Raw genomic sequence first — 25,577 nt, 5'->3', positions numbered from 1 at the left:
AAGGAAGCCATCAAGTAAAAATAGCATCTTCTGCCAATGTGTACAAACTGAGTCGTACCCTCTCGGCTATGTCCCTTCAGCGCAGGAGAGTCCAATCCTGGTGTTTCTACAGGTTTTCATTCCAGCTCAGCACTTAAGAAGCTTAACCAGCTCATTACTGGTTTATGGGGCCAATTTAACGGTCAACGATTCAGGTGCTGGTGCTTTAAAGAGACCTAGGAAATCTGCAGGCCCTCCAGGACCAGGACTGCCCACCCCTGCTGTGTGTGGTAAGGACCTGTGCAGTTGGTGGCCCTGCGCATCATCTTGTCCACCTGGGCCACTGCCTCCTCCCAGCAGCTGGAGCTGGCCTGCATATGGGGCTGGATGAGCCGGAGCTTGTTCTGCAGGTCCTGGTAGCCGGCGCATGTCATCTCTGCAGGCTCTCGCAACACCATCAGCTTCTCCAGCTCGTCCTCCAGGATGATCACCCTGCAGGCAGACGGGGACGAACTGGGTAACAGAGTAGCTGCTGAATTGCACTGAGCCCTCCAGTGCCACACTCAAGTTCCAGCCCTTAAAAATACAGGATTATGAAGGCTTAACCTTCACTGCTAGATCTTCAGGGTTATTATGAAATGCTCTGGGATCAATGGTTGGTGGTAGAAAAGTGGCCAAAATACACACAAGCTGTTGCTTATACATATTCTGTATATACAGTATACTTAAAATGTTAAACTAACAAACGAGTTCTTACTCATTATGCAGTCTAACACGTATTACAATGTAGCACGTGTTTGCGTCAAGCACTCAAAGAAATGTGCCGGGTGCACACTGTATTGAAATTCAGATGACTTCGAGCTATAAAGACAGCAGATTAAACTCTACATCGGGGGCGTCCCGTGTGACCCGATTGACAAAGGTGCTCGCCTGACCTCTGTGATCACGGATTCCTGTCTGGGTCGTGTTGCTAGTGGACTGTGGCCAGGAGTGCCTACACTGAAGGCCGTGTGGAATTTACTGGTTCCCAGTAACACAGTTACCCCTGTGGCCCGAGGAGGTGCCTGGAGGCAGGTGGTACTGTCGGCGAGGGCTCCTCCAACTGTTCGAAAGACAACCGTCTCAAAGGCGGGTGGATCGGAGGGCACTGCAAACGCTTCCTCCTTCTTCCCCACGTGGGGTCGTGGGAGCTGGGAGCTCAGAGCCGAGGCGCGAAAAGACACGCGACTGGCCATTCCAAAATTGTCTGGGTATGATAAAAACAACTGCCAATTCTTCACTTCTATATAAAACTCTGCGCTGTATGAAGTCGGGCAAGGATACCGTTTTCCCAAGAGGATCTGTGAAAAAGCGCAATAAGTAACTGCACTCGGCTGATCGAACCGCACACAGATGGCTGAAGGCACACGAGATGGGTAAGGCCAGCGGACGTACTCGTTGAGCAGGGCTTTCAGATGCAGCTGCAGGCTGCGAATGGCGGTGTACAGGCTGTTGAGCTCCCGGCACTTCTGCCTGACTCTCCCAGCCTGCTCAGGGCCTCCCTTGGGCAGGTGCTGGGTCTCGAAGTAGCGGTGGAAGTCGTAGCTGCGGCGCAAGTCCCCGAGGCAGCCGGTCAGCGTGCGCCGGAGGGGGTCCGTCACCTCCGACACGGCCTGGTGCATCAGGCAGAAGTCCGGCTGCTCCTGCTTCTGGACCGGCGACAGCAGCAGTGCCATCCGGCGGAAGAACTCCGAGCTCTGCCCCACCCACAGCTGGAAAAGCACCTTTACACACAGCAGTGAGAGAGGAGGAGTCAGGAACGAGCACAGACACCCCTTTCTTTGCAATTTCAACAACTGAACCAGTCATTTTTGAGCCTTGTTTACCTTTGCACATTGCTTTCTCAATTAATATGCAATTGTCTCAAACAAAAAGTGAGGGGGGCGACTGAATAACCCCCGCCTTTCATTGAGTCATTCACTTACACAAATCCCTGCAGCCCTGACACTTTCACCCTTATGTTTCCCTGACAGACCACTGCAGGAAGAAAGGAGCAGGTGGGAAACCGGTTTACTCTTGTTCCTCACCCCAGATTCCACAACAATACTCGCAAAGTTTCGACGTGTGCTTGATGCAGGATACATTTCTGAATAATCAAACCGTAAAACATTATTTTACTGATTAAGAAACAGTGTTTTGGTGTTGCTGTTCAGTGGTCTAAGAATATTAGATCAACAGCTCAAAATAAACCAACAACAAGACATTCACAAAGAGCAACATCTGCATTTGAGAAGAGAAAAACAGTAAGGCTTTAAAGAAGAAAGACTAATATCATGAGGATGTGTTCATATACAATGAATCTAACATTAAAAAAAACCCACAACGAATGGTGCATTGCTGTTTTTGTACATTCACGCATACTTAACAGATGTTTTAGAACAAAGCACTACTGTTCAACTGCCTGTTAAGCTATGTTCTTGTTGCCCGATACCTGTTTGTATGATACATTTAAGATGCATACAGGTAGGCACTGTGATTTCCATTGCAAGCACTGAGCAGGTATAATGGTTGTGCTGATTACAATAGTTTTACCTGCCCCTGCAGCTTGACCTTTCTTATCTTATGCAAGTGTCTAGTCTACCATTTACTGTTGCCAAAAGACTGTCTGTTGACATTCCCCAAGCTCCTGAAAAAGCGAGCACTGGTTTCAATGCTACCCTGTAATGACAGATTTGCCCCCAGCCGGAGAGGAGACAACCCACCCTGCTGCACAGAGAAGAGACACAGACCACAACCAAAGCTCTCTGCCACATGCCTGATTAGTCACACTGCTATTTCTGAATAAACTGGTTCAAACAAAACTGGAGGATATGCAACCGTATCCTGTTTAAGCAAGGAAAAAAGGATTCCTGCTTTTACACAGTACGCAGAAACAATGCAACGCAAAACGAAAGGGTTTGGCGTCTTTAAGAAAGCCCATAAGTCATTAAGAATATCTTGCTCCACACCAGAACAGAAAAAGAGAGGCCCTTCCCAGTGTGGAAAAAGAGAGGAACGCCACTTTCCGGCCCACTTCAGCCACCGGAAAACTCTTCAGTGTTGTATCTGCTCACCCAAGGAGACGGAGGGGGCAGAGCAGTCGAGGGGGAGGACAGGGAAGAGGGAAGACGAATATGGGAGGAGTGTGGGAGAGAGGCGAAAGCAGGAAACGGGAAGGAAAGACAAGCTCAGGCAGGAAGGAGTGGGGGGGGGGGATTACCTTCAGCGCCGGGAGGTTGTAGTCGTCGGTGAGCTCCTGGGCCCGCTCGTCCGAGAGCCGCTCCTCACTCAGACCCAGGCCCAGCTCTTTCAGAGGCACAGTCGACACGTAGTTCGTTGCGTTGTCGATCTCCGAGTTCAGGGGATAGGTGCGACAAGGGGGTTAAGGCAACTAAGGAAACGGAAGAAATGCCTGGCCGTTTTTACAGTGGCACACGCTGTTGCCTACCCTTTTCACACCTGCCTTTCTGACCATCCCTGGGCCGCCGCTTCTCAAGTGGGAACACTCCCAAAGAGCTCTCCTAGGGGAAAGCCATTTTCCTCAGGAAGAAGTCACCGTAAGAACACATACTTCAGCTGAAATACTGGATATGTATGCCGGTGGCTGCCGATTTGTCTTCACAGACTTGTTCATGGATATTTCAAGATATGAAACAATGTACTATGCATGGTTTGACATCTTAGCACATCAAAAGGCATAATAAAAGTAATAAGATACTAGTGAGTGATAACAGACACTTCTATAGGAACAGGTATTCTAATTATAGATCTAGAATAAGCTGACCTTTAATGTATAAAACACTTCTGTTCCATTCAAATTATCCAATTTGATTAACCTGAACAACCACGTCTGAATCATTCCAACCTGTCTCTGCCGTTTTCTTGGCTTCACCTTATTACAAACAGGAGTCCATGCATACTAAATGAAAGATTTGTAGCTTCCCAGATTAATTACATGACCTGCTGTAACATAGTTACTGTATAGACTGACTGGATAGCTGCCGAATCAATTCTGTGCTACAACTTCACAAAACATATCTTGTAGCCATGATACCACACACCACATTACTTGTAATTCTCATAGTTTCAGGCATGACCTCCCCAAAAAAACACGTTTTTATGGGCACAGTCCTCACATAATGTTGATAGTATTTCCAATATGGCAACAACAAAGCACACTCATAAAGATCATTACCCAGAAGCAAGAAACTGCTGTTTAGTGTAGTGAAACCCGCTATCTAAAATGGTCTATTAACTATTTGAGGGCATTATACAGCTGTTAAAAAGGCAGCTCGGACAGCCTCAGTTAGTTTTTTAAGTTTATTTTCCCCATCTGTTTGTTTGTTTCTGGGCATTACCTGTTTTATTGTTTTTTCACATGAATAAATCTAAGAGAAAATGTGAAAATACCAAGATATCACGACTGAGACCCAGACCTACAGCCTTCGACCAGGGTGGCTATATGACTCAATGCTCATTGGGACACTGTAAGACACGACATGACTTAAAAACAGGCTTTAAAATGAAATATGTTAATTTGTAAAAACAGCATTGCACCTTTGCCGAGGTGACAACTGATGATTCACGTCCGTGTGCAGTAAAGTACTGATAAAGTGCTCACTAAAGCCAATTATCAGACTGTGTGCAGAGCTTAACAATGAGAACGAATGGTTCAAAGGTTAGCTTTAGTGCTCAACAGCAGATCAGTATTACACATTTAATGCATGTGGGCACTAAGATTCAATTTTTACTTAATTAGATGAAGCTGAATTTATAAATAACCTATGTTTAATTTGGAGGGAAGTTTTAAAATCCCATCCCGTCTCGGAGTGTCAGAGTGACCAAGGAGTCACATGTTCACCCAATTTTTGAGCCACATTTAGTCTAAACCGCCCCACATACCCTTTTAGCTACAAGGTAAAAACATGAATCCCAACAATGTTAAGATGCTGGCTTGATCACACAGTGTCTGGCAACACTAAAAAACAAAACTACTTGTATATAAGTCATCCCATCTCTTCACAGCCTAGACCTGTAACATGTTAATATTCTGAAAACTGCAAAATCTTAAAATTTTTCCCCGTACTGCTGAGTCGTGTTTTGCTGCACTGAACAACTCGGTCAATCTACGGCAAAATCGGAAAATAAAAAACGGTGCCATTTTTTCCTTTGCGGACTCTCTGGCGGTAGGTAGGAGCTGTCCAGGACATCGAGCCCCCGCTGCCCGAGGTGTCCGCTCGCTCTCCCTGTGACACTAATGAGAACGGCAGCAGGCGAGCGGACAATGTGGCACTTATGCGCTTCTGGCAGCGGTAAGAGAGCGAGCCCCAGTAAAGGGCAGCAGAGGGTCCCCGACGCCGCCTCCTCCCTCAGCTGAGCTGGAAGGGAGGAGCGGGCGGGGCGGAGTGACCCGGCTTCCTTCCACGGTTCCCATGGGGGGGGGGGGGGGAGCCCGGCCTCCCAGCAAAAGGATATGACCTCAGCATGTGGCAGGTGGCCAGGCGCGAGGCGCGGACGGCGGCGCGCAGGGACCGGTACACGGCTTTCCGCAGGCCCAAGAGCTGCTGGCTGCGCTGTTGCCCCGCTTTGTTAAAAGGACAGGCCGCACTGACCCTGTCAAGCAAACTTGAAAAGTGAAATGTGATACAACTGTGCAGATGTCCCAGAACATCTCTGAAACTACAAGCAGTAAAAAAACAAAAACAAAACAGCAACAAGAACAACAACAACACCACCTACACAATGCAATGGCTGAACGGGCAGGAAGAACAGAGTCTTTTTGATATGTAAAGTGTGGCCAGCACGCTGAGGTGGGAGGACTTCCCTTCACAGCTCATGCGCCCATTTCCTACAGTCCCCTAGTCTCCATACCCGCTAGCATAACCAGCCAGCATTCACTAGTGAACAAACAGAAAGGCTGGCTTAATATTTCCTTTAAACCCGAGTAAATACTACCAAAGACCGCAAAAGAAAAGTTTTTTCTGTCTTTTTGTCCGTGAGGGGCTGGAACAGAGCTAAGATAAGTGACATCTACACTTTAAAATGAAAAGAAAAAGCCCACGTGAGTTTTTAAATGAAACTCAATGTTATTTGTATCTCCTCAACTAAAAACCAATGAACCTGCCAACAGTGGCTGGGAAAATCACAAATTTGTAATTTAGGTCACATGAAGTTAGTTTATTTTAAAGTGAAAGAGCAATCGTCACCTGACGTGATCTAAAAAACACGACAGGCACTTAATCGTTTGCTTAATGTAAGGTATAAAGAATCCTCCACAGTCTAACCCAATTGCTCCTAGGGTGCCCAACCCGAATGCTCAAAACTTTCAGTGGGCTGAAAGGAAATAACATTAAGAATAAAACCATACACACTAATATAATTTTAAACAAATCTACATTACTATATAATCATTTACCAAAAAGGTCTCTGGTCCAGACGCAGAACTGGAACTGTATCAAATATGGACTTTAGCCTGGTCTTGTAATTAGACTGGGATCAAGTGAAAGGCAAAGCTTTCCAAGGATGGAGACTTAAGAACATCAATAAACTGGGCCTCACAGTCCCAAGACGTCATTGTACAGCTTTTGCTTTTATGTGGCTTCACATATATGCCGTCCTTTAACTTCTAATGGCTGTGGAATGGCTGTGGTAAACAGATGACAGGGCATTTACAATCATGTTATTAGTGTTAGAGACAGGCTACTGTATAAATGATCCATACATTTTAGGCACTGGACACTTGTCTTTATCTTATTTTTTAAAATGATTTTCATTCTGTAACTTTGTATTAATACGTAAAATGGCAATAAGGGAACATAAATTGTTCCTAATGCTCAAAATTATATGTATATTTATTTCAAAATCCTCTTCTCAAAATGTGACTGAGCGTGATACTTGCCACAAAACCCCAGGAAGAAGGTGCTCAGCACATTGGGAAAGTTGGTGCCTAACATGACACACATTGCAGTGCAGTTCCTAGACAAGATCCTGACTAGCGAGAAATGGGGATTCTCCCAGGCTCCTGACAATGTAATCTTATCCCCAACACAGAAAATGCTCCTCACACAACTCAAATCAGACTCTGAGGTTTAGGAGAAAGAAATTTGCATGAAGACTGGCCATGGAGGGGGGGAGGGTAGGGTGACAAAATTGTTTTGCCTTTGCTATTCAGGTAACTTACACCTAAATCAAACTGTAGCTCCATCCTGAACGCACTTAAATGAGAATTCAGACAAGGGTCCCCCTTAATGACAGAAAAGACAGGGTGAATATGACACTGGGAAAAGAGGCGAGGAGAGACTTACAGCGTGAAGCCCCGGGAGATGACCTCCGTCTCCTGGATGAGGCGGAGGGCCTTGCGCACCAGGCTGGTGAAGGCCCTGCTGTTCGCGGTCAGCTCCTCCAGCCTCCCACTGCAGCTCCGCATGGTCCGCTGAAGCCTGGCTGTCCTCCACAGGCTCAGGCCCCGCAGCAGCAGGTAGGCCGTCAGAGCCAGGAGCCAGGGGCAAAGGCCCACCCACGAGAGGCCTTCGGTCAGGAAGTGGTGGCCCACCAGGACCCCTGTGAAGGCGGCCAGCACCGACAGGTCCCTGCATGAAGACAGAACCAAGCCTTCTTCCTGACAGACTCACGGAACCCGGCAAATTTTACAATATCATCTGAAGAACAGACCCAAAACAATGTCTATTGTCTGAAAGTGTCATTTTTGACTGTGTTATAATTTGTTCCTACATATTTCAAAATGAGCGCATGAAACTGGTTGCATACCACAGCCGTACAGTTTCTGAAATGAGAATTTCCATCCATTCATTTTTTTTCTAACTGCTTCATCCAGTTCAGGGTTGCGGAGGGGGGGTATGGAGCCCATCCCAGAAAGCAATGGGCTCAAGGCGGGGTGCATCCTGGATGGGACCTCAGTCCATCACAGGGCACACACAGACATATACACACACACTCACACCAGGGCCAGTCTTCCCAGAGGTCCATTAACCCACCTGTATGTCTTTGGACTGTTGGAGGAAACCAAAGCACCCAGAGGTGCAAACTCCATGCAAATAGCACCCCAGGTCTGGAAATGAACCCAGGGCACCAGCTCTGTGGGGCAGCAATGTTAACCTCTGCGCCACAGTGCTGCCTAAAAGGATATTTCAACATCTGTATTTCTTTATTTAAAAAGTTGCAGTCTTACCTAAAATATGACTTTCATACATGACAAAATACAGCACTAAAACTCTTCCCACATTCACTACAAATGAAGGTTTTGTTCTCCTGTGTGAATAATTGTGAAAAAGTGGAATTGTAAGTTGGAAAAGAAGCGCAAGGGAAGGAAGGTAAATCAAATTTGATCCTCTTAAGGAGGGACTCACTGATGGAGGGAGCGAGAAAGGAAAGATAAGGATAAGAAAGAACAGAGAAGCCTGAATCATACCCAAGACAAACAGTGTAGACCCTGGGATGCCATTCTGAAAGCAAGGAATAACACAGAACCTGATCCTCTTCACATTCCAAGAGGATTACTGATTCCCAGAATAAGAGGAGAACAAAGCGACAGAGAGTAAACCTTTGGCAGAGGCATGAGGGAAGAGGCATTCGGAGGATAATACCAAACACTGGGTGCCGCGAGGAAGCGCAGGCCTGGCTGGGAGCCACTTTGTGCTTCTGGAGAGGTTCCTGTGGAGAGGATGCTGGGGTCCAGCAGCTCAATCAGCTCCACATCCTCCTGCAGCAGCACTTCCTGTTCCAGGATGGTGTGCAGAGAGTACTGGCGAAAGCCCACATCCTAGTCAGCAAGAGCACGGAGAAGAAAACACAAAGCAAGACCGTGTTAAACGCCCGCCACCGGCTCTCCACCCTCCGCGGCTGAAAGCAGCGTTTAACCAAACAGAACATTAAGGTTACAAACCAGAGGAGGACCTTCGTCCCAGCTTGCTCATTTGGTTGCTCACAGATAACGGAACACTTCCGGCTTTGACAACGTGGCTGGGTGCTTTGTTCCACACTCGCACACGCATTCGGGTTAAAAAGTGCCTTGTGGAATGGATATCAGACTTCATGCCACCTAAACTAACCTGCTCCCAGTCAGACAAATAAGAGTTAAATTACCTCCACACAGTAATTGACAGCCCAGCGCAATTATCCTACCAGTATTTCTCAACCTTTTATGAGATTGTCTGGCTGCCTTCCTAAGCTTTGTGGGCCGCATGATCCTTTTGTGGTATAGGTTATTTTCACCTGCTTCTTTAACGTTTCAAATTGCAGATGGTTTTTGCTATGATGATCCAACCAAAGGATGAACACACCAGTTGTGTTTTTTATGTTCCAGCTAGCAGCTATGAATCATCTGTCAGCACGCTGGGGAGAATGAGGACGTGTGGGTAGACTCCTCTACCCAGCACAGGTCCCCTGTGTTACCGGGCTCTTGTGAGAACAGACTTGTGGTCCCCGGAGGCACTGAAGAAGAGAGGCGTGTCCCTCACTGACAGCAATGCATGCCTGCAAGCTTCCAGGAGCCCGCAGGAGGTGCTCCGTTGGCGACAGCACCCTTGAAGGATCCGAGTCTCAGTCAGTAAGTAACATGACCCTGACTCGAACCTGTGATCACAGGGCTCAGCCTGCGCTTGGATGAGTGCTTTTACCGGTTGAGCCACTTGGGAGGCTGATTCTTCACCTTTAGTTTCGTTCACATAACTTTGCAACTGTAACCATGTGATGTAAACCTTACACCTGCAGTCAAAGTGCACACTGTGGGTCCATAAAAAAATGACGGCCTAAAGTTGCCCTTTTGACACAGGCAGCAATATGAAGGCCAGTAGCTTATGCCAGACACAGTGCCAGAACAGCTGTGTTTTAACAAAGACAGACCGACAGTCAATCTACAGACTTCCTATGTGCACAGTGCATGTTACATGAAAGACAAAATTCACATTAGAATTACCAGCTCACATTTGACCACATTATAATTACCGTGATCCTTTTAAGAAACTGGTCAAAAGTGATGAAATTCATTGACCATATACTGAAACGGGGCAACAGAGTGGTGTGGTGATTAGTGTAGCTGAATCATAGCTGTTTGGTCATAGGTTCAATTCAAGGCACTGGACTGGGGCGGCTCCTGTATGGAATTTGCATGCTCTCGGATATTCACAGGCATTGTGTGGGCTCCAGGATGCTCTCACCTTCCAAAGACATGCTGGCTAGGTCAGCTGGTATCCCTGGACTGCCCCTGTTTGCTTGTGTGGGGCTTGTGAATGACTGTGTAGTCTGACTGTGCAGCTTATGCCTTCTGGACAGGCTCCAGGTGGCTGAGAACCCAGCTCTGAATATGTGGCTTTCTGATAATGGAGCTGATATACAAAATGTGTCTGCCTGACAGAGCTGTCTGACACTGCAATCTGGAGCAGAGCTAATGGAGCAGAATGAAAGCTTACTAGGAGCAGTCAGCAGGGGGTAGGTGGGGGTGGTGGTCCAATTTTCTCACATTCATTAAACATTAAATCTTGCCAGCTTTTCTATTTTTATGGAAGTCTCCCACTGACTGGCAAGGAAGTTGCCACAGAAGGGTGCCAGCCCTCAAATTGGTCACTGAGAAACGCTCGTCTAAGCAAAAACTAAAAAAAATTGCACCAGATAATGGGAGAAGGATTTAATAAGACAAGAACATACTCCCTGGCAGCTCCAACCAACCATAGTGTAAAATAATAATAAATTATTATTATGCAATAATAATAGGATACCGATTAAAGGTTCGATAAGATTACCGAAGAGCTCGACTGGAATAAAAAAAAACACAGGGGCACTCGAGGAACAGGACAGTGGAACTGCTTCAGAACATACTTCAGTATGGGCTATAATGGACTGCCTCCCTCACCTCAATTTTCCATCTCGATCGTTTGAAAAGGCTATATCATTAAAGGCATCCTCTCTTGTGGGCACACCAACCAACCAGAGTAAGAAAGCAATCATTACCCACATCTGTAATTTTTGTTTCAGTTGCTGACCTCCCCCCATGTTTTTTTCTCAATCTATGTGAGGAAAAGTTATACCTCCCACAACAACCAATTTGTATCTTCAGATTAATTATATAAGGCTGCATTCATAAAAGGATTTTTTTCCTTTATTATTATATCTGAATTTGGTAGTCTGTAGAATACTCATATCACTTTACCAGCTCTATATTTTTTATATGGGGCATAAGTCTGCCCGGTATAGTTTCTGATGCTCAATGTCCCTCTAAGATACATCCCCGTGTCTGATCACATTCACTGCTTCCAATGCATTCTGTCTTTCCAGAACACTATTCATCACTAGTGTTGCATTCCACACTATTGCAATCCTTGCGATGTTTCTGTGATTACATTTCCGTGCATGCTCATGCAGTTGCGTCTATCTCTTGTATTTTATTGCTAACATTCTTGGCATTTGGGAATACAGGCATTCAATTACCTGAAGATTTCTGTTTTTATTATGTTCTGTGTGTAAGCTCCCTTAAATATTTTCATTGGATCCTACTTTTCTGATTCTACTTCTAAATGGTTATGAATTTCTCTACAGATCCTTGTCCCGATTGACTTGCAGCAATCTGATTCATTCAGTCCGAATCCGATTTAGCTACATAGTGCCATAGTACAGTGCCTTTGCTATAAAAAAACGATTCCAGTGGCTGACAAAACTGGCCATTTCTTCAGCACACTGTTGCAGGTACTAGCAGGATACCGGAGAAAAACACTGATTAATCAAATCCTGTGCTTCAGTTGATTCCAAGTTTTTTAAATTTGGCTTGGATGGAAAATGTGTTATAAAGCAACATAGTGGCACGATGGTTAGGTGCTCTCTGTGTGAGTTTGAATATTCTCCATGTGTTCACATGGGTTTCCTCTGGGTGCTCCAGTTTGCTCCCACAGGCCAAAGACATTTAAAGACTGGTAGATTAACTGGCTTCTGGGAGAATCGGCCCTGGTTTGCTTGTCCGTGGTCTGTGTGCGCCCTGCGATGGACTAGTCCCGTTCAGGGTATAATCCTGCCTCACACTCATTGCTTGCTGGGATAGGATTCGGCTGCCCTGCGATTGTGTACTAGATAAAGTGGTTAGACTGAAACTGTTTACCCCAACACAGGCAAAAACAACGGAGTCTAAACCTTGCTTCAACCTTCTACTTTGTGAACAATGTTAGCCTCTTTGGTTGCAGGGAAACAGTATGCTGTTGCTGACTTTGGGGTCTGAGCTAAGTATCTCACTTACAAGATTACTAAGAAAAGAGACTCCATCAATACAAAACTAGCTTTTTAGTGGATTTGGTGTCACTGGCACTGACTGAAGGTATTGTCACTGATACCTGCACTTGTCATGGTGTTGTTCTGAAAACTACTGCCTTGAGCACAAATGCTGACTATTGGCAAATCCTGGGATGGAGCAAACTTGATAGCGATGTTTTGTTACAAAGCGTTTTCGTGGCAGTATTATTATTTCCATTGTTTTGGACAGAAGTTTTTTTTTAATATCCTATAATGGGTACAAAATTATACAATTACAGCTCCTGCAGCAACACGTTTGCTTAACAGGGTCTCCTTTGAAACTACTGCACAAAAAGCACAAAGGTGAATCTGAGTGGGCTTGTGTTACTATCGGATAGTTTGGACAAACTCCACGCCTACAGCACCCCAGGTCTGGAATGGACCCCAGAACCCCAGCCCCCAACCTCTGAAACACCAAGCCGCCCATATAAGAAACTATTTGGTTTCAAAATCCACATTCAGGGAAACATGCATTTGGACTGAGAATAAGTTGAAAGTATTCACCTCCTTCAAATGATATTCTATTTTGGTGACTTACAAACAATGTATATTCACGATGAAATGAACATTTTTAAGCAGTACATGAACACAACATGATCTCATTGGACGATGGCAAATATCAAGGCACCGTAGCTAAAAGATTAGAATTTAAATCAAGGGCTGTTATGTTACAATTGTACAAAATAAACACTGATTTTTAATTATGTGCATCTAAAACCAAGAACAGGATGCACATCTTTATACACGAGACTGTGACAGTATGGAGTAGGCATGTACCCAGCCATGATGCTTAAGAAAAAGCTGGATGACATCCTTGAGTCACTAGTGACTGAACTGGCTAAAATGGGACAAATGGCCTTCTGTCGTCAGTAAGAAGAACATGAGAAAGGCTAAACTCTTCTTTAATAAACGCTGACAATAACAGGGTAGAAATGAAAAAGTTTTATATTCTGACACCATTAAGCAACCAAAAAGCAGACCGCAGGCCACCAAAAGAGCACAAAGCAGACCACAGGGGGTTGATGGACAGGATATCTGACAGAGTGACACTGAGGGAGAGCGCTCTGTCTGTTTAACAGATAAGAAAAGACCACTGCCTTAACTCTGCAGCAGCGGCACTTGTGCATCTCCTGCAGCATTCCCTAACCCAGCAGGTGGTCCATGGGCTGCGTTTCATCTAGCGTGGAAAAAAAGGTTGTCACTGGCACTCTGTACCAAAAAGCGCACACACATAAACTCTCATGAGATGACAGATATTTTATAAAATAAGAAAAATGTAAGCGACTTAATGTACTGTAGCTGACCACGCTTACTCTAATACCCCCAAAATATAGATCTCAACAGCACACTTAGCCAAAGTTTCAGCAGGAAGCATGCTAGGAAGGACGAATTAGCTACAAAAAATGCAACAATAATGAAAACAAATCAGAAATGAAAACTGAAATATCACAACAGTTTAATATCACAAAAAATTTTAAACAATAGCCAACATAAAACATATGTCAAATATCCATATATCCATTTTCTAACCACTTTATCCAATACAGGGTCAATGGTGAGCCGGAGCCTCTCCCGGCGAGCAATAGGTGCAAAGCAGGATCAGCTACCAGCATGTCTCTGTATGATCTCCACATTTTGGTGTGGGTTTCCTCCAAGTGCTCTGGTTTCTTCCCACACTCCAACTTCCCACAGATACAGTAGCACCCCAGGTCTGGAATTGAACACAGGTCCCCAGTGCTGCAAGGCAGCAATGCTAACCACAGCGCCACCCATTTGTCAAATATGTGTATTTTAATTTCAATTAAGCAGTAGAATTGCACTTTGCAATCATTAGAATGTATTTAGGAATATTTAAGCAGGACTTTCGTCGGTCCTCCATACAAATGAAAAGTTCTCTTGTGGACAGAAACATTGTCTATCTGTTTTGTGTTGAAATCCATGTTTTCGGAGCATTTTTAATAATTTTTCAGACTCACCAGCTGCTGCTCTGGACCGTCAGACATTGTGCCTCTTTGAAATGGGCTCCACTTCAGGAGGGCGTTAGCCAGTTTCAAGAAAAGGCCTGCCTGAAATGACCAAGAAAGCAAAAGAAAGGGTCACAGACAGTAAAAACGGTAAAAAACACTACTGAAGCCTTGGTGATGAATGTTAACCTTTACATTGTTTGGTCTTTAAATAAAACTAGGTGACAATTTAGACAAATGGACTGAAGTAATAGCATCCCAGGAAAAAAAATGAATTCATTTTTTTAATATTAAAAGCAAACAAAGACATCACAGACACCTTGGTGACACAAAGATTCATTGCCAATCTCTCCTAGTATATGTATTTGGTTACCACATTACTAAAAGATACTGCTGCTCTGGAATTAACCCAGAGAAGAACATCAAGATAAATTCCTTGGCTCAAAGCAATGTTCCATATAGATAAGCGAAAAGAACTGTATCTTTTAGTCCCGAAGAGTGAACACTGTGATATATTTGTGCCTTACTTTAATATAAAACTGTCAAAGTAAGGCACTTACTGGACATCATCAATGTGTTGCTTAACTAGTAGGCCATCAATGACACAACACCACCACGTTGTCACAGCAGTATCCTAGCCTCCTTCTGGAAACTTCTGGATGAGAACCTAAGACCAATTAAACTAAGAAACTGAATCACCCCTCCTCTTCCCTGTATTTTCTAAGATTGCTAAATTAAATTTCTCATCTTGTGACATGGATGTAGAATTCCTCACTGTACGTTGCTAGTCTACTACCTAATAAACAACTAAAGAAGTTTAGTTACAAAAAGATATGTACTCTGTAACATATGCAAAAGAGTAAAATTCTTCATTGTATGTTCTTTATATTGCTCACACTCCAATGGGAACAAAATCAAAGAGCAAAAAATGTAAGCAAAGATGATTGTTGAGACAGGACAGATAAATAGTTGGCATGTTTTCACTGCACAATGCACTAGGTCATATAAGGCCTACATTTAATCATTTATTGATTTCGTTCACAAAGTCAAACACTTTTTGAATATCACAATTGCAGTGATCTGGTCTGTGACTATTACATACAGAGAGAACATCACCTACAAGGTTCTGTAACAAACAGTTCCAGTAAACTGACAGGTGGGTAAAGATTTTCTTTCTTCTCGCTTTCTTGAAAAGGAAATGTTTCAGTTATTTCTAATAAGTTTATCTGAAGTACGTTAGGCATGCAGGCAAACCTGTATGTTTAAGTAAAGATGTTTCGTGCAGGAATCTGAAGTGACAACTCAGCTGTGGGAGATACCACTAGTTCAGATGGGAAACAATGGAATCAACGCTTCCCTACTTCAAATATACTATAAAAACTTCCCGTTTTCTTTTCTAAAAAAATCAAATGCAAAGCCCGACAACGTGTCTGTATTTCAGTTGCTTCCGGTTTTCCTTTCCAGGCGAGTGTTCAGAACTGAAAGTTTTGTCGACAAGAAGGCTTCAGTTCCAGCTTTAAACCCCTACGAGATTCCTAAAGCAAACTTTGCTCCCCTGGTCCATAACTGGTCCATAACTGTAAAATACAGCGTATTGTATCTTGCATTGCCGCCACAAAGGTTTGAAAGATATCTCGTCCAAGTTCACAACAAGCCTTCCGTACGTGTCATTCCTGTTCTGCTACATGTTCAGCATTACTGACTTTTCAGCTATTACATTCTTTTACATCATTCCAGGTGGTTCTTCCACGTACCGTTCATGAAGACCACAGAGAAGTCCATGCTGGAATGCAGAGAGATGTCTGACTTAGACAGACATTACAGTAACATAACATCCATAATCCATGAATATCCAACAAAAAAACTGGATGGAGAAAACAATGTACTTAAACAAATACGCAAGACATCAGACATATGATATCAGCTCTGCCCATCTGTCTTTTTGCAGGTATCCGCAGGTACTTTCTCTATCCAAGAGCTAAATCGAGCTGTTTCTTTTGAGCCTCCCGTATACAGACTCAGCGTCTACTGTGTGTTCTGGACCTGCTGGCTTTTCACTCACATTTTCGAAATCATTGCCGACTGCAGTTCACTGCGATCTGAAAATAAAGGTGATAAACCAAACTCTATTTAGTAAAATCTGGTCTTGGTTTACATGTGCTCATTTTTGACTTAGGATAAAATCTAAAAGACTGACTCAAAACATTCTTGTTTGCACATCAGAGTTCTTTTATTTTGCCAAAAACGCTCTGCTGAGCTAGTATGAATTACCTCGTTGGAGAGCCTGGAGAAACATGTTCCTGCATGACTTAAAAGGATATTAAACCAACATGATGGCATGCTGCTTTTTCAGATGATTTTGCAAGCCCCGTTTTCAAAAGCACTTCAAATAAATAAAACCGACATACAACAATCCTCCTTCATCAGCAAGGGGGAAGTCATACCAGAATGCAGGTCAGTCAGTGGTGTGTGTAGGGGGGCTGCGTACAGTTATGAAAATAACCATCTTTCCTTGAATGGGGCTGGAGTATGGGCGTCAGCTTTCTGCAGTTAAAACTGTCCTCTCAAAGTGCCAGCGTTCCCCTGCCTTAATTCAAAAGCCCCTGTTTTGACTTACAATAACACTCAAACAATGAGGAGCCTTTTGATTTTTGAAATCTCTGCAATTAAAGGAAAGCCCTGACTCAGGTTCACCATGTCTGGACTTGTCACTCGCTCAGTTCCACCTATTTCAAGCGAGACCAAAGTAATCAGCCCACCACATCATTCAATAAGCCCATCTGGAGTCTGCAAGTCTTTAACATGCTGTCTGTGTGGACGATACAGTTTTCCACCTCCAGCTTAGAGCAGAAGTTGAGTTTCAGGTTTCTGGAATCGCCGCCAGGACCAACCAACCATATAAACCAGAAGAGGATAAAAGCTACTGAAGAACTCGGTTATTTATCAGTAGTCATTGTGAAAGGAGCTCCTAAAATGCAGGAAGAGAAAACATTTCAAATATGAGGAAGAAAATAATCTCTCAAACTCCCCATCTCAATAGCTTCCTTTCGGAGAAAGTAAATCCTTATGTGATATTTTGGACAAACAAATACATATAAATAATATAACCTTAGAAAAAGCACTTTAAACCTTTCCACATTTCTTGGTTAATTCATCATACAAAATCTGCCTAAATATAAGAGCTGAAGTACAACCAAGCAGATCATATACAAAATAAATTAAGTGGTTTAACAATAAAACATGGGTGATATGAATCAGGCAATTGTGGGCGCTGATACCACCATCTCTACATGTTGCGTCAGACAGTTAATTAAATGACTTGGATCTAAGGCTGAATTACAGCTTATGTGTTGTAAAAATGGGAAAATTAGATTTGGCTATGCAGCTCTTATGTAAAAAACATAGCATCAAGCTCCCTTTTGTACTGTTTGTTGCTGTATTTATGATTTGCTCCTCTCAACCAGTATCAAAACTCAACTCTTTACTTCCTACACAAGATGTTAAAATCCCACAAGAAAATTCATGCCGGCACTGCACTTAATTTTCTTACAGCAAATTACAGTATAAGGAAACTCTGGATTGACCACATCAGATGTGTCTTAAATATATTTCACCAGTATGTGTTAATAAAATAAGCGTCTGAAAGTGAAATCTTTTTTTCAGGATGGGCTTCAGACAATCACTGCCTTGCATTATTAACTTGATGTTTTTCAGGGAGGTTTCTCAACAAAGAACCTTAAATCTTTTTTGCAAAGACTTTTACATAGACCCTGGAGACATAGTTAATTGGTGGCAGAGAAACGTGATCTGATTGATGTGCCATTCTATTGGTGGTGTAGAGTTTACTTTTACAAACCTCTACCACAGAGCGTAAAGCCATTAAACTTCATGGCTCGTATGAAGCTGATTCAGTTCATAAGCAAGACTAAAACAAACCCTCAGGACTAAGCTGGGCACCTGTCTCACAGTTCATGTTAAATCCCACTCGATATGAGAGCAAGCTCTTGAGAGTTCGCCACTTTGTCCATAAGGTCCTAAGGGCATGGGAATAAAAAAAGAATGGGACCGTCCACACTGAGACCAGTACAAAATGAAGAGGGAGGGGGCTGTGAGTATCCATCTGACCTCATGAAACTCCTCAGCGCTTACTCCTGATCAAGGGACATTCTCTTCCTGCAATTACTATAACGGCTCTGCACATGAATACAACACTAAAACATTCTTCCCCAATGACAGAAGGAAAAATTAAAAGGCAAGCTTAAGTTGAGTCTTCAACCTGACACTTTCGAGGTCAGGAGGACAGTACTGGCTATGACGTGACATTCTAGTTCTCCAAACAGCATTGTCATCCCTTCTCAAGTTTATTCATCAGACTCGAGACATGATAATGTATCAAAAAGGTACCGCATGCAGCAGAAGCAAAGAACTGAAGACTGTATGCAAAAATCCTGCGACCTTTAAAGCTCTGTACAATAGCTATCACAACTCCTTCCGTCACTGAGCAAAACAAACTTCAAAATGCTCTTCTACTACAGTCTATAACAGTATTAAAGGTATGAGTCAAGAAAACATTGTTAAAATGGAAATTGATTACAGCTGTTAAGTTGAACCATGAAGCAACAGAAAATCACACAAAAAATAATGTGGATCTTCTGACTAGTACAATAGTGAAACCATGTGTGTACCTCTACTGTCATCAATTCAGGTGACAAAAATGATGTAACAGTATGTGCTTCATCCTGGTAGTGCCCTATTTTACACATTACTGACAGTTTGACAAAGTGAAAAACTGAATGAAAAAATTTGTATACCATACCAAAAGTGAACATTTAGGATAAGCAGTTGACACTTCTAGCAGTTAATCTGGGAACAAGTGCTCCCTCTGATATGATGCTATAATCTCATCTTGCAAAAATACTAATCTGCTGTGAAAACACACAGCAGTTCTAAATTCTGCTATATACTCTATGTTTATCACTCACATAACCAGGCTTTAGAACATAACTGCATAAAAACAAACTAGCCATGATTTTGTGCTGCACAACTGCAACTTTATTTCAACTGAAAGAGGCTTTTGTACAGGAAAGAGATTCTTATTTTCCAGGATATAGTTGTGCCATGGGCTGTGTGTGACAAGCAATGGACTCAGAGGAAGAAAATGTGAAAAACTTTCCTAAAGCAAAAACATATCCAGACTTGATAAAAACATGCTTTAGAAATGTGCAAAGATATGTGTAGAAATGGCAGCACGGTCACAAACATTATCAGTGTCATGAGACTAGCCTTGTAAATCCTGCTTTTATCCCCTTGAAAAACTGGACTAAAATAATTTAGCATGTTTACAAGCTTGCTATAAATAGGACCGAACAGAACTTAACAAGACGATGCAGCATCGAAATATATTCTCAAAATTAAATTTAGGGTTTGAGTTTTAAGGCAGTTGATTGAGACTAAGAACACTTAAAAAGAAAAAAAGGAACGTGTTTAAAACCCTAGCTTCACTTTAAAATGCAGATGTCTTTGCAAACAATTTCCCTGCTAACAGACATTACCTGAGGCTTCTTTCTGGATTCTAGATTTCCCAGGGTCATGGTTTGCTGGTGTCGTATTTTGTTGTGCTTTTTGAATTTGAACTCCTAGTCTTAGAGGATAAAGTGAGCTATGATAAAGCCTCTTGCATTTCATCTCCCTCTGCACCATATCCCAGAAGCGATGTTAATCAGTGATGGAGCAGGTTCATGGCGTGCCCTGGATAAAACTCACATGCAATAAAAACGAGGGCTGCTTTAGGAGCATGCACATCTGCAAACAAACCTCTGGAAAAAAAAAGCGCTCTGGATGCCCTTCATTTGCTGAGCCTGGTAATAATACGCCTCAGGCGTTGTGGCTGTTGTGGCTCAGTTCCAGTAGGGGCTTCACTGACACTGCATGGCAAAAGAACCACTGAAACCACTGTCCTGGATACGCAATGTGCTTTGGGTTATACTATGAAAAGCTCCTTTTAGGTATGTTTCACGTAACCTGGATAAATATCAAAAAGTAATAAAGTATAAAGTTCAAATGTAAAGTGCTTAACTACACCCCTCTGGGCCTTCCCCATCATCTTTATGATGGTGTGATGGCTGATGTCAGTGGGTGCCCACCTCGTGTTGTTAAAACAATTTTCCAGACTGTTAAACTCCTTTAGTGTAACAGTAAGCTTCTTAAAATCACAAAAGAGGGCGGTGAAACACTAAAAGGATGACTTTCAGTGCTGTTCGCTGCACAGCACAAAAAATTGTGTTTTTCTAACTTCATATGAGTTCCAGTTCCATTTTCCAAGTGTTTATTTTATATATTGAGGGGCATTCAATAACACAACATGCTACTGGTGTAGACACTCATCGGTTACGTTTTTAATGCCTCACGGTGTGTATGCATTCACCCTGAAACTTTGCCTGGAATCTTTGCCTTTTCTGTGCTGTCTCTTCTTAAGAGCACCACTTCAAGCTCTGAAATTAATTCCAGAGGAAGGGAAGTAAACTTCAGTGTAACACTGACCTCAGAAAATCAACCTCTAAATTCAAAAGCTTAGCTGACCAGGAGAAACTCACACCTGCCCACGACAGCTGCGGGACAGGTCAGGGAAAAGAGGTAGCAGCCCAGCGCACAGAGCAGGGGCATCCGAGAACAGGAAAGTGAACAGAAAGCACAGCAGGCAGCACAGGCCCCAAAGGAAGGGCCAGTGATTCACGAGCAACACTCACTCTTGGTGTGGTGGGGATATCCTGTAGGAGTGGGCCCTCCTCTCCTGTGCATTGTCCTTCCTCTTGTGAAACAGCTGGACATGTCTCAAAATCTGTGTGTCCTAGGTCCTGCAAGTATTGGAACAGCGGAGAATTCTGGTGAAAGGAAGAAAGCAGACGTTAGGCAGGAGTAACGTATTTCTGCCTCTTGCCATTTAAAATCGCCAGAGCAGCACAAAGTCACAAATCCCCACACCGTCTTATCAATATCATTAAAAAGATTATATTTTCTTTGTGAAGACCGTTTGAAAAATAACTGCCGCACAGTAGCAAGGGACATATTTGCTGCAGCCGGACCTCAAATTTCAGTATCCTCTCCAATTGTCAACGATAGACTACATAAGTGCCTAACATATTAGGTAACAGAGGCCTCTCGTCATTTTGTCGTCTTTTTTTCCCCCCCAGTCTGAAACTTACAAAGATAACGAGGTGGTCACGACTATGCTCAAAGCTCTGAGATCCCAAATGGCATAGCACATTTAGATCGTGTCAATTGCAAAAATAATCTTATATAGGTTATCATTTGCAGTGAATTTTTACACCAAGATTTAGCCCTTTACTTCCCTCTCTGAGTGTCAAACTAAGAGACTTACAAACTAGCTCTTAACACAAATAAAATCACTCAAGGTGTAAAACCTGTGACAGGGGCTGATTCTGAAACTACTACCTGCACGGTTCTGAACATCAAAAACCATCCCTGTGCCTCTCAAACTAGCCCTGCTTCTGCACATACCCTGCACTTGTTACTCCTGTCAGGAAACATGAGCATTTTCTTTCTTCAACTGAACAAGATACTGTGCTCCCCTTTTAAACGAACAAATTCAATAAAGCGGGGAATAAAAATGGAAAACTGCATTACACAGCTGTCCAGACAATTCAGGTTCAGACAATCCTGAAAACCTGTGAAATTCAGAAGCACCTCAAAGTAGAGACCACAGGGTAAGGATGAGTTAACAATTAACAAACCCATCCCTTTTTCAGGTAAAGCAGCAAGTGCTGGAAGTCTTATTCCATTACAAAGCTTATTCCATAGATCAGATAAACCCTATCAATGACCATTCATCTTGTTATTGATCTACTCTGCATGACAGTATTAGATGTGCCTCATCAATATATCAATGAAACAAAACATTTATCTGATGCTGAAGTAATCTGATTACTAAAGGGACAAATGGGTTTATTTGGAAATCTGTTTTAAAGCTTGATTTTATTTTTAATTAAAAATGACTGCATTTATAAAAAAACAAAACATTCCAGCATTTACATCAGTTGAGTATACTTAAGAGTCCTTTACTAGAAGACTACTTGTTAGCATGGCAGTATAATCTAAAAAAGACAACATCATTTTAATACATTTTTTTTAATAAGGTGCCTTTCTTACTTCTTAAATTTTGTTCTAAATCTGATGTGGTCACTCGTATGCTGCCGTTCAGTATTTAAATTACTGTATTGGTATAGTTGCCTCTTGGTCTGATTATTCACCACCGCAGACTTCGGTTTCACTGCTAAAATAGACAAAACTGTAAAAAACAGAACATTTTGTGTATGACTTCACATTACTAGGTTAAAACTCTTGCTCTGCCTATCTGGTACTAGAAAACTGGGGATGCCTTTAATCAAGATTAGACTACTGCAAAGCTCTTCTTACTGAGGTACCTTCTAACGTACTTAACAGGATTCAAAATACCAAGAAGTCTGCATCAGCACCTTAACTCCTGTGCTGTGGTAACTGCACCTGCTCCAAGTGAAATGTTAAGTGGGCTTCAAGATTGTCTTGTTCCACTGGAAGGTACCAAACAGTCAGTTCTTAGATTATTTTAAGGTGGTACTGAATGAGTGTGGTCAGCTTTTTTAATCACAGACCTGATCATACTTGCTTTCTGTGTGCTGCACCACATCAGTAAACCTTACTGCCCAAATCCTTTAGACTTTTCAGCTGCTTACACTTTCAGAACTCTCTTCCAGTCCTACCTCTTAACTAAAGATTTTGATACAGCATTTAATTGTTTTAAAGATTTTAGTTTAGTTTTATTCTTGGTTCAAGAGAGTTAATTTGTCGGGCCTTTTCTCTCTCTTACGTTTGTTGTCTAGCATGTGTGCTATAGTACAACGCTTTCAGTAATAAAAGTGGATTGTTAGTGCCAGTATAAGTTATTAGTTAGCTCATGTACACGTGTTTTCCGATGAAAGTCTATATACAGGTGATCCATATGAATTACAGTATATAATTATGGTGGGTTGTGGAGGTTATGAGCATAAACGTTACCCTTGCGACTTAAATATGAGACGCTTTTCCTATACGGACCATCAATTAGACTAAGCGTTTCACCTGTAGCTACGAAATACAATACAGAGGATCCCGTTATCAGTCCAGGTTCCGTTTCTAAACACTGCAACGTATAGTGAAATTATTTAGAAATGGGAATTAATATCCATCGGGAACAATATAATTAGCTTCCAAAGACGTTGCCAACATACAGTTTCAGACACGGGTACATAGGTTTAATTTACGAATAATATACAGAGAAATTAGGATAAACAGCGACACCAACTCCTCCCGAATTGACCTCTCATCGAAACTAATAAAGTCATTCGCTGATTCAGGGCAGAGTTTTTCCACCCTCTGTTCATGCCATAAAGTTAGCGATCACACCTTGATCCATTGGTTGGATCAGCGGCGCAGTGCGGGGAGTCAAGAGCCGAACTTTAAAGTTTAATGCTGGGGAAAACGATTCATAATCTAAGTCATGTGCAACAGCACTGTCTACAAGAAGAAATTTTAAGATTAGATTTTGTACTAAAGTATTTCCCCCCCACATTTCCGAGAAAAAAAAACAATCCAAGAAGCACCTAAACCACGTCCAGTAGGAGCAGGATATTTTCACCGTAACCGGGCGACTTACAACGCGCACCACCTGTAAAACCAACAGGAATGCGACTCCTCAGGTACAGTATTTCCACTCTTATACCATGTAGCTAATTAAAAAAACTTGAATTTTATTAAAAACATAAAGTTACACTCTGTATATGAGTTATTTCCATTAGCAGAATAAAGTAAGAAGGTTAAGCGTACTTCTGAAACACAAGTATTACTGCAAAATCGTTGTTTTTGTAGATATATTACTGTATTGGATTGATTCCCACGTTTAACGGTATTGCAACGCAACTGAGTAGGGAGAGAAGCCTCATTTGTTTGTAAACTGCACTGTAACACGATTGCAGTGCGCCAAATTTACACTGACCTACCTATTTCTCAGCCTGTTGGTCCGTGCAAATCAATTCAAAACACAAAGGGGAAATCATGCATGATTTTCAACGATTTACTTATTCTAATGTATGAAAAATACTTAAAAGCGAGCATACAATCTATTATTTAGATGTTCGGTTCTGACAGTTACCCTTGGCGTTTTTAAAAGCTTGGCAAACATATACGTAAAGAAAATGTTAACGGACTTCTGCACTCAGAACCAGGTTTGTACATCCTTAACCTATTTTCCCGTTGAATTAAAAAAATAATGGATGAATACATGCATAAATTATGTCCACTCATTTACTCTATCAGTTTAAACCAAGCCTGTCGCGATTATCGATCTTAACCAGTTTAGAAATGCATCGCGGTTACACTCGTTTAAAGTAAAATACCCAGCAGGCGTTCATGAAGTATAAAACATCTGTAAACACTGCACGAACCTCAAATACAACCTCTTCATCAAACTCCTCAGTCATCGCTCTCCGCCATACAGCCCTAACCGTTACGCATTCTGGGATTGTAGTCCAAGAAAATCATCAGGAAATGGAACTCCCGTGGCTCTCGGTAGCGTAGTGATGTGAAGTTCTCAAACTACAACTCCCGTGAGTGGCGATGAGGACGGCGCACGCGCACTGCGGATCCCTGTTGTGGCGGCCGTGGTGGGGAGCGCTCGCGTGGGCTATGACGTCATGTAGAGGCACTGTTCTGTGATCCTGCAGAAAGGAGCACAGCGCCGCTCTGAATCCGAAGAGTTGGATTGGGTTCGGAACAGCGCGGAGAAGGGAAATTTTTCTTTCTATGGAAGATTGTTTGGGATTACCTGAGCACTCCATTCATCGCATGGACGAGGAGATTGACAGTACATTTTGAAAAAGAAAAAGAAACGATCACAATGGAATGCATGCTGTTCGAAAAAAAAATATTCCATGACTGAGGAAAAAGTTGTGGGAATCATGAGCACAGGTTAGTTTCTAGAGTGGTTAAACCCAAGGTTTCTGTGTTGTTGTCTTTTTTAAACAGTAACACTCAAATAACAATGCACATCCCTTTTCTGTAAAAAAAAATCTCCTTATCTGATAATGACCTAGAAAATTATTGACAACAACGGTTTTTTTTTCCTTTGTACGTACTTTACGCCTGGGTCGTCTTTGTTATGTTAAAAGAAAAGGATTTGGTAACGAGCTTTAATCGCCAAGGGTATAGATTGGTAATTAAATTCCATCTTAACTTTCTGATAAATTTTTGAAAGTTGGAGACGTGGCTAAAAGTATTATTTTAGTATTTAAATTT

At 42.6% G+C, this 25,577-nt stretch overlaps 2 protein-coding genes across 5 annotated transcripts in view; one reads left to right on the top strand and one right to left on the bottom strand.

Annotated features, from left to right (window-relative positions):
* vezt (vezatin, adherens junctions transmembrane protein) overlaps window positions 1-24,863 on the bottom strand; it is a 31,440-nt gene extending 6,577 nt beyond the window's left edge. The window contains exons 1-9 of one of the 3 annotated variants that reach the window (XM_088645257.1): window positions 24,728-24,863; window positions 20,999-21,133; window positions 14,265-14,354; window positions 8,601-8,776; window positions 7,302-7,586; window positions 5,474-5,622; window positions 3,218-3,366; window positions 1,414-1,742; window positions 278-471 (exon numbers count right to left, since the gene is read on the bottom strand). In XM_088645257.1, the coding sequence (XP_088501383.1) occupies window positions 278-471; window positions 1,414-1,742; window positions 3,218-3,366; window positions 5,474-5,622; window positions 7,302-7,586; window positions 8,601-8,776; window positions 14,265-14,354; window positions 20,999-21,133; window positions 24,728-24,763 (1,543 nt within the window). In that variant the 5' untranslated portion in view covers window positions 24,764-24,863. The remainder of the gene's footprint in view (window positions 1-277; window positions 472-1,413; window positions 1,743-3,217; window positions 3,367-5,473; window positions 5,623-7,301; window positions 7,587-8,600; window positions 8,777-14,264; window positions 14,355-20,998; window positions 21,134-24,727) is intronic. The other 2 variants (XM_088645259.1, XM_088645260.1) reach the window with 2 other exon arrangements.
* A 120-nt stretch (window positions 24,864-24,983) lies between these two features.
* Window positions 24,984-25,577, top strand: part of fgd6 (FYVE, RhoGEF and PH domain containing 6) — a 45,442-nt gene continuing 44,848 nt past the window's right edge. The window contains exon 1 of one of the 2 annotated variants that reach the window (XM_088645255.1): window positions 24,984-25,250. In XM_088645255.1, coding sequence (XP_088501381.1) covers window positions 25,214-25,250 — 37 coding nt within the window. In that variant the 5' untranslated portion in view covers window positions 24,984-25,213. The remainder of the gene's footprint in view (window positions 25,251-25,577) is intronic. The other variant, XM_088645254.1, reaches the window with a different exon arrangement.

The sequence above is a fragment of the Lepisosteus platostomus genome, chromosome 9 (assembly GCF_059453375.1).
Source record: "Lepisosteus platostomus isolate fLepPlt1 chromosome 9, fLepPlt1.hap1, whole genome shotgun sequence".
In the NCBI taxonomy this organism is placed as follows: domain Eukaryota; kingdom Metazoa; phylum Chordata; class Actinopteri; order Semionotiformes; family Lepisosteidae; genus Lepisosteus; species Lepisosteus platostomus.
Note: the sequence above shows the minus strand (reverse complement) of the source record. Positions and strands in the feature narration are given on the sequence as shown.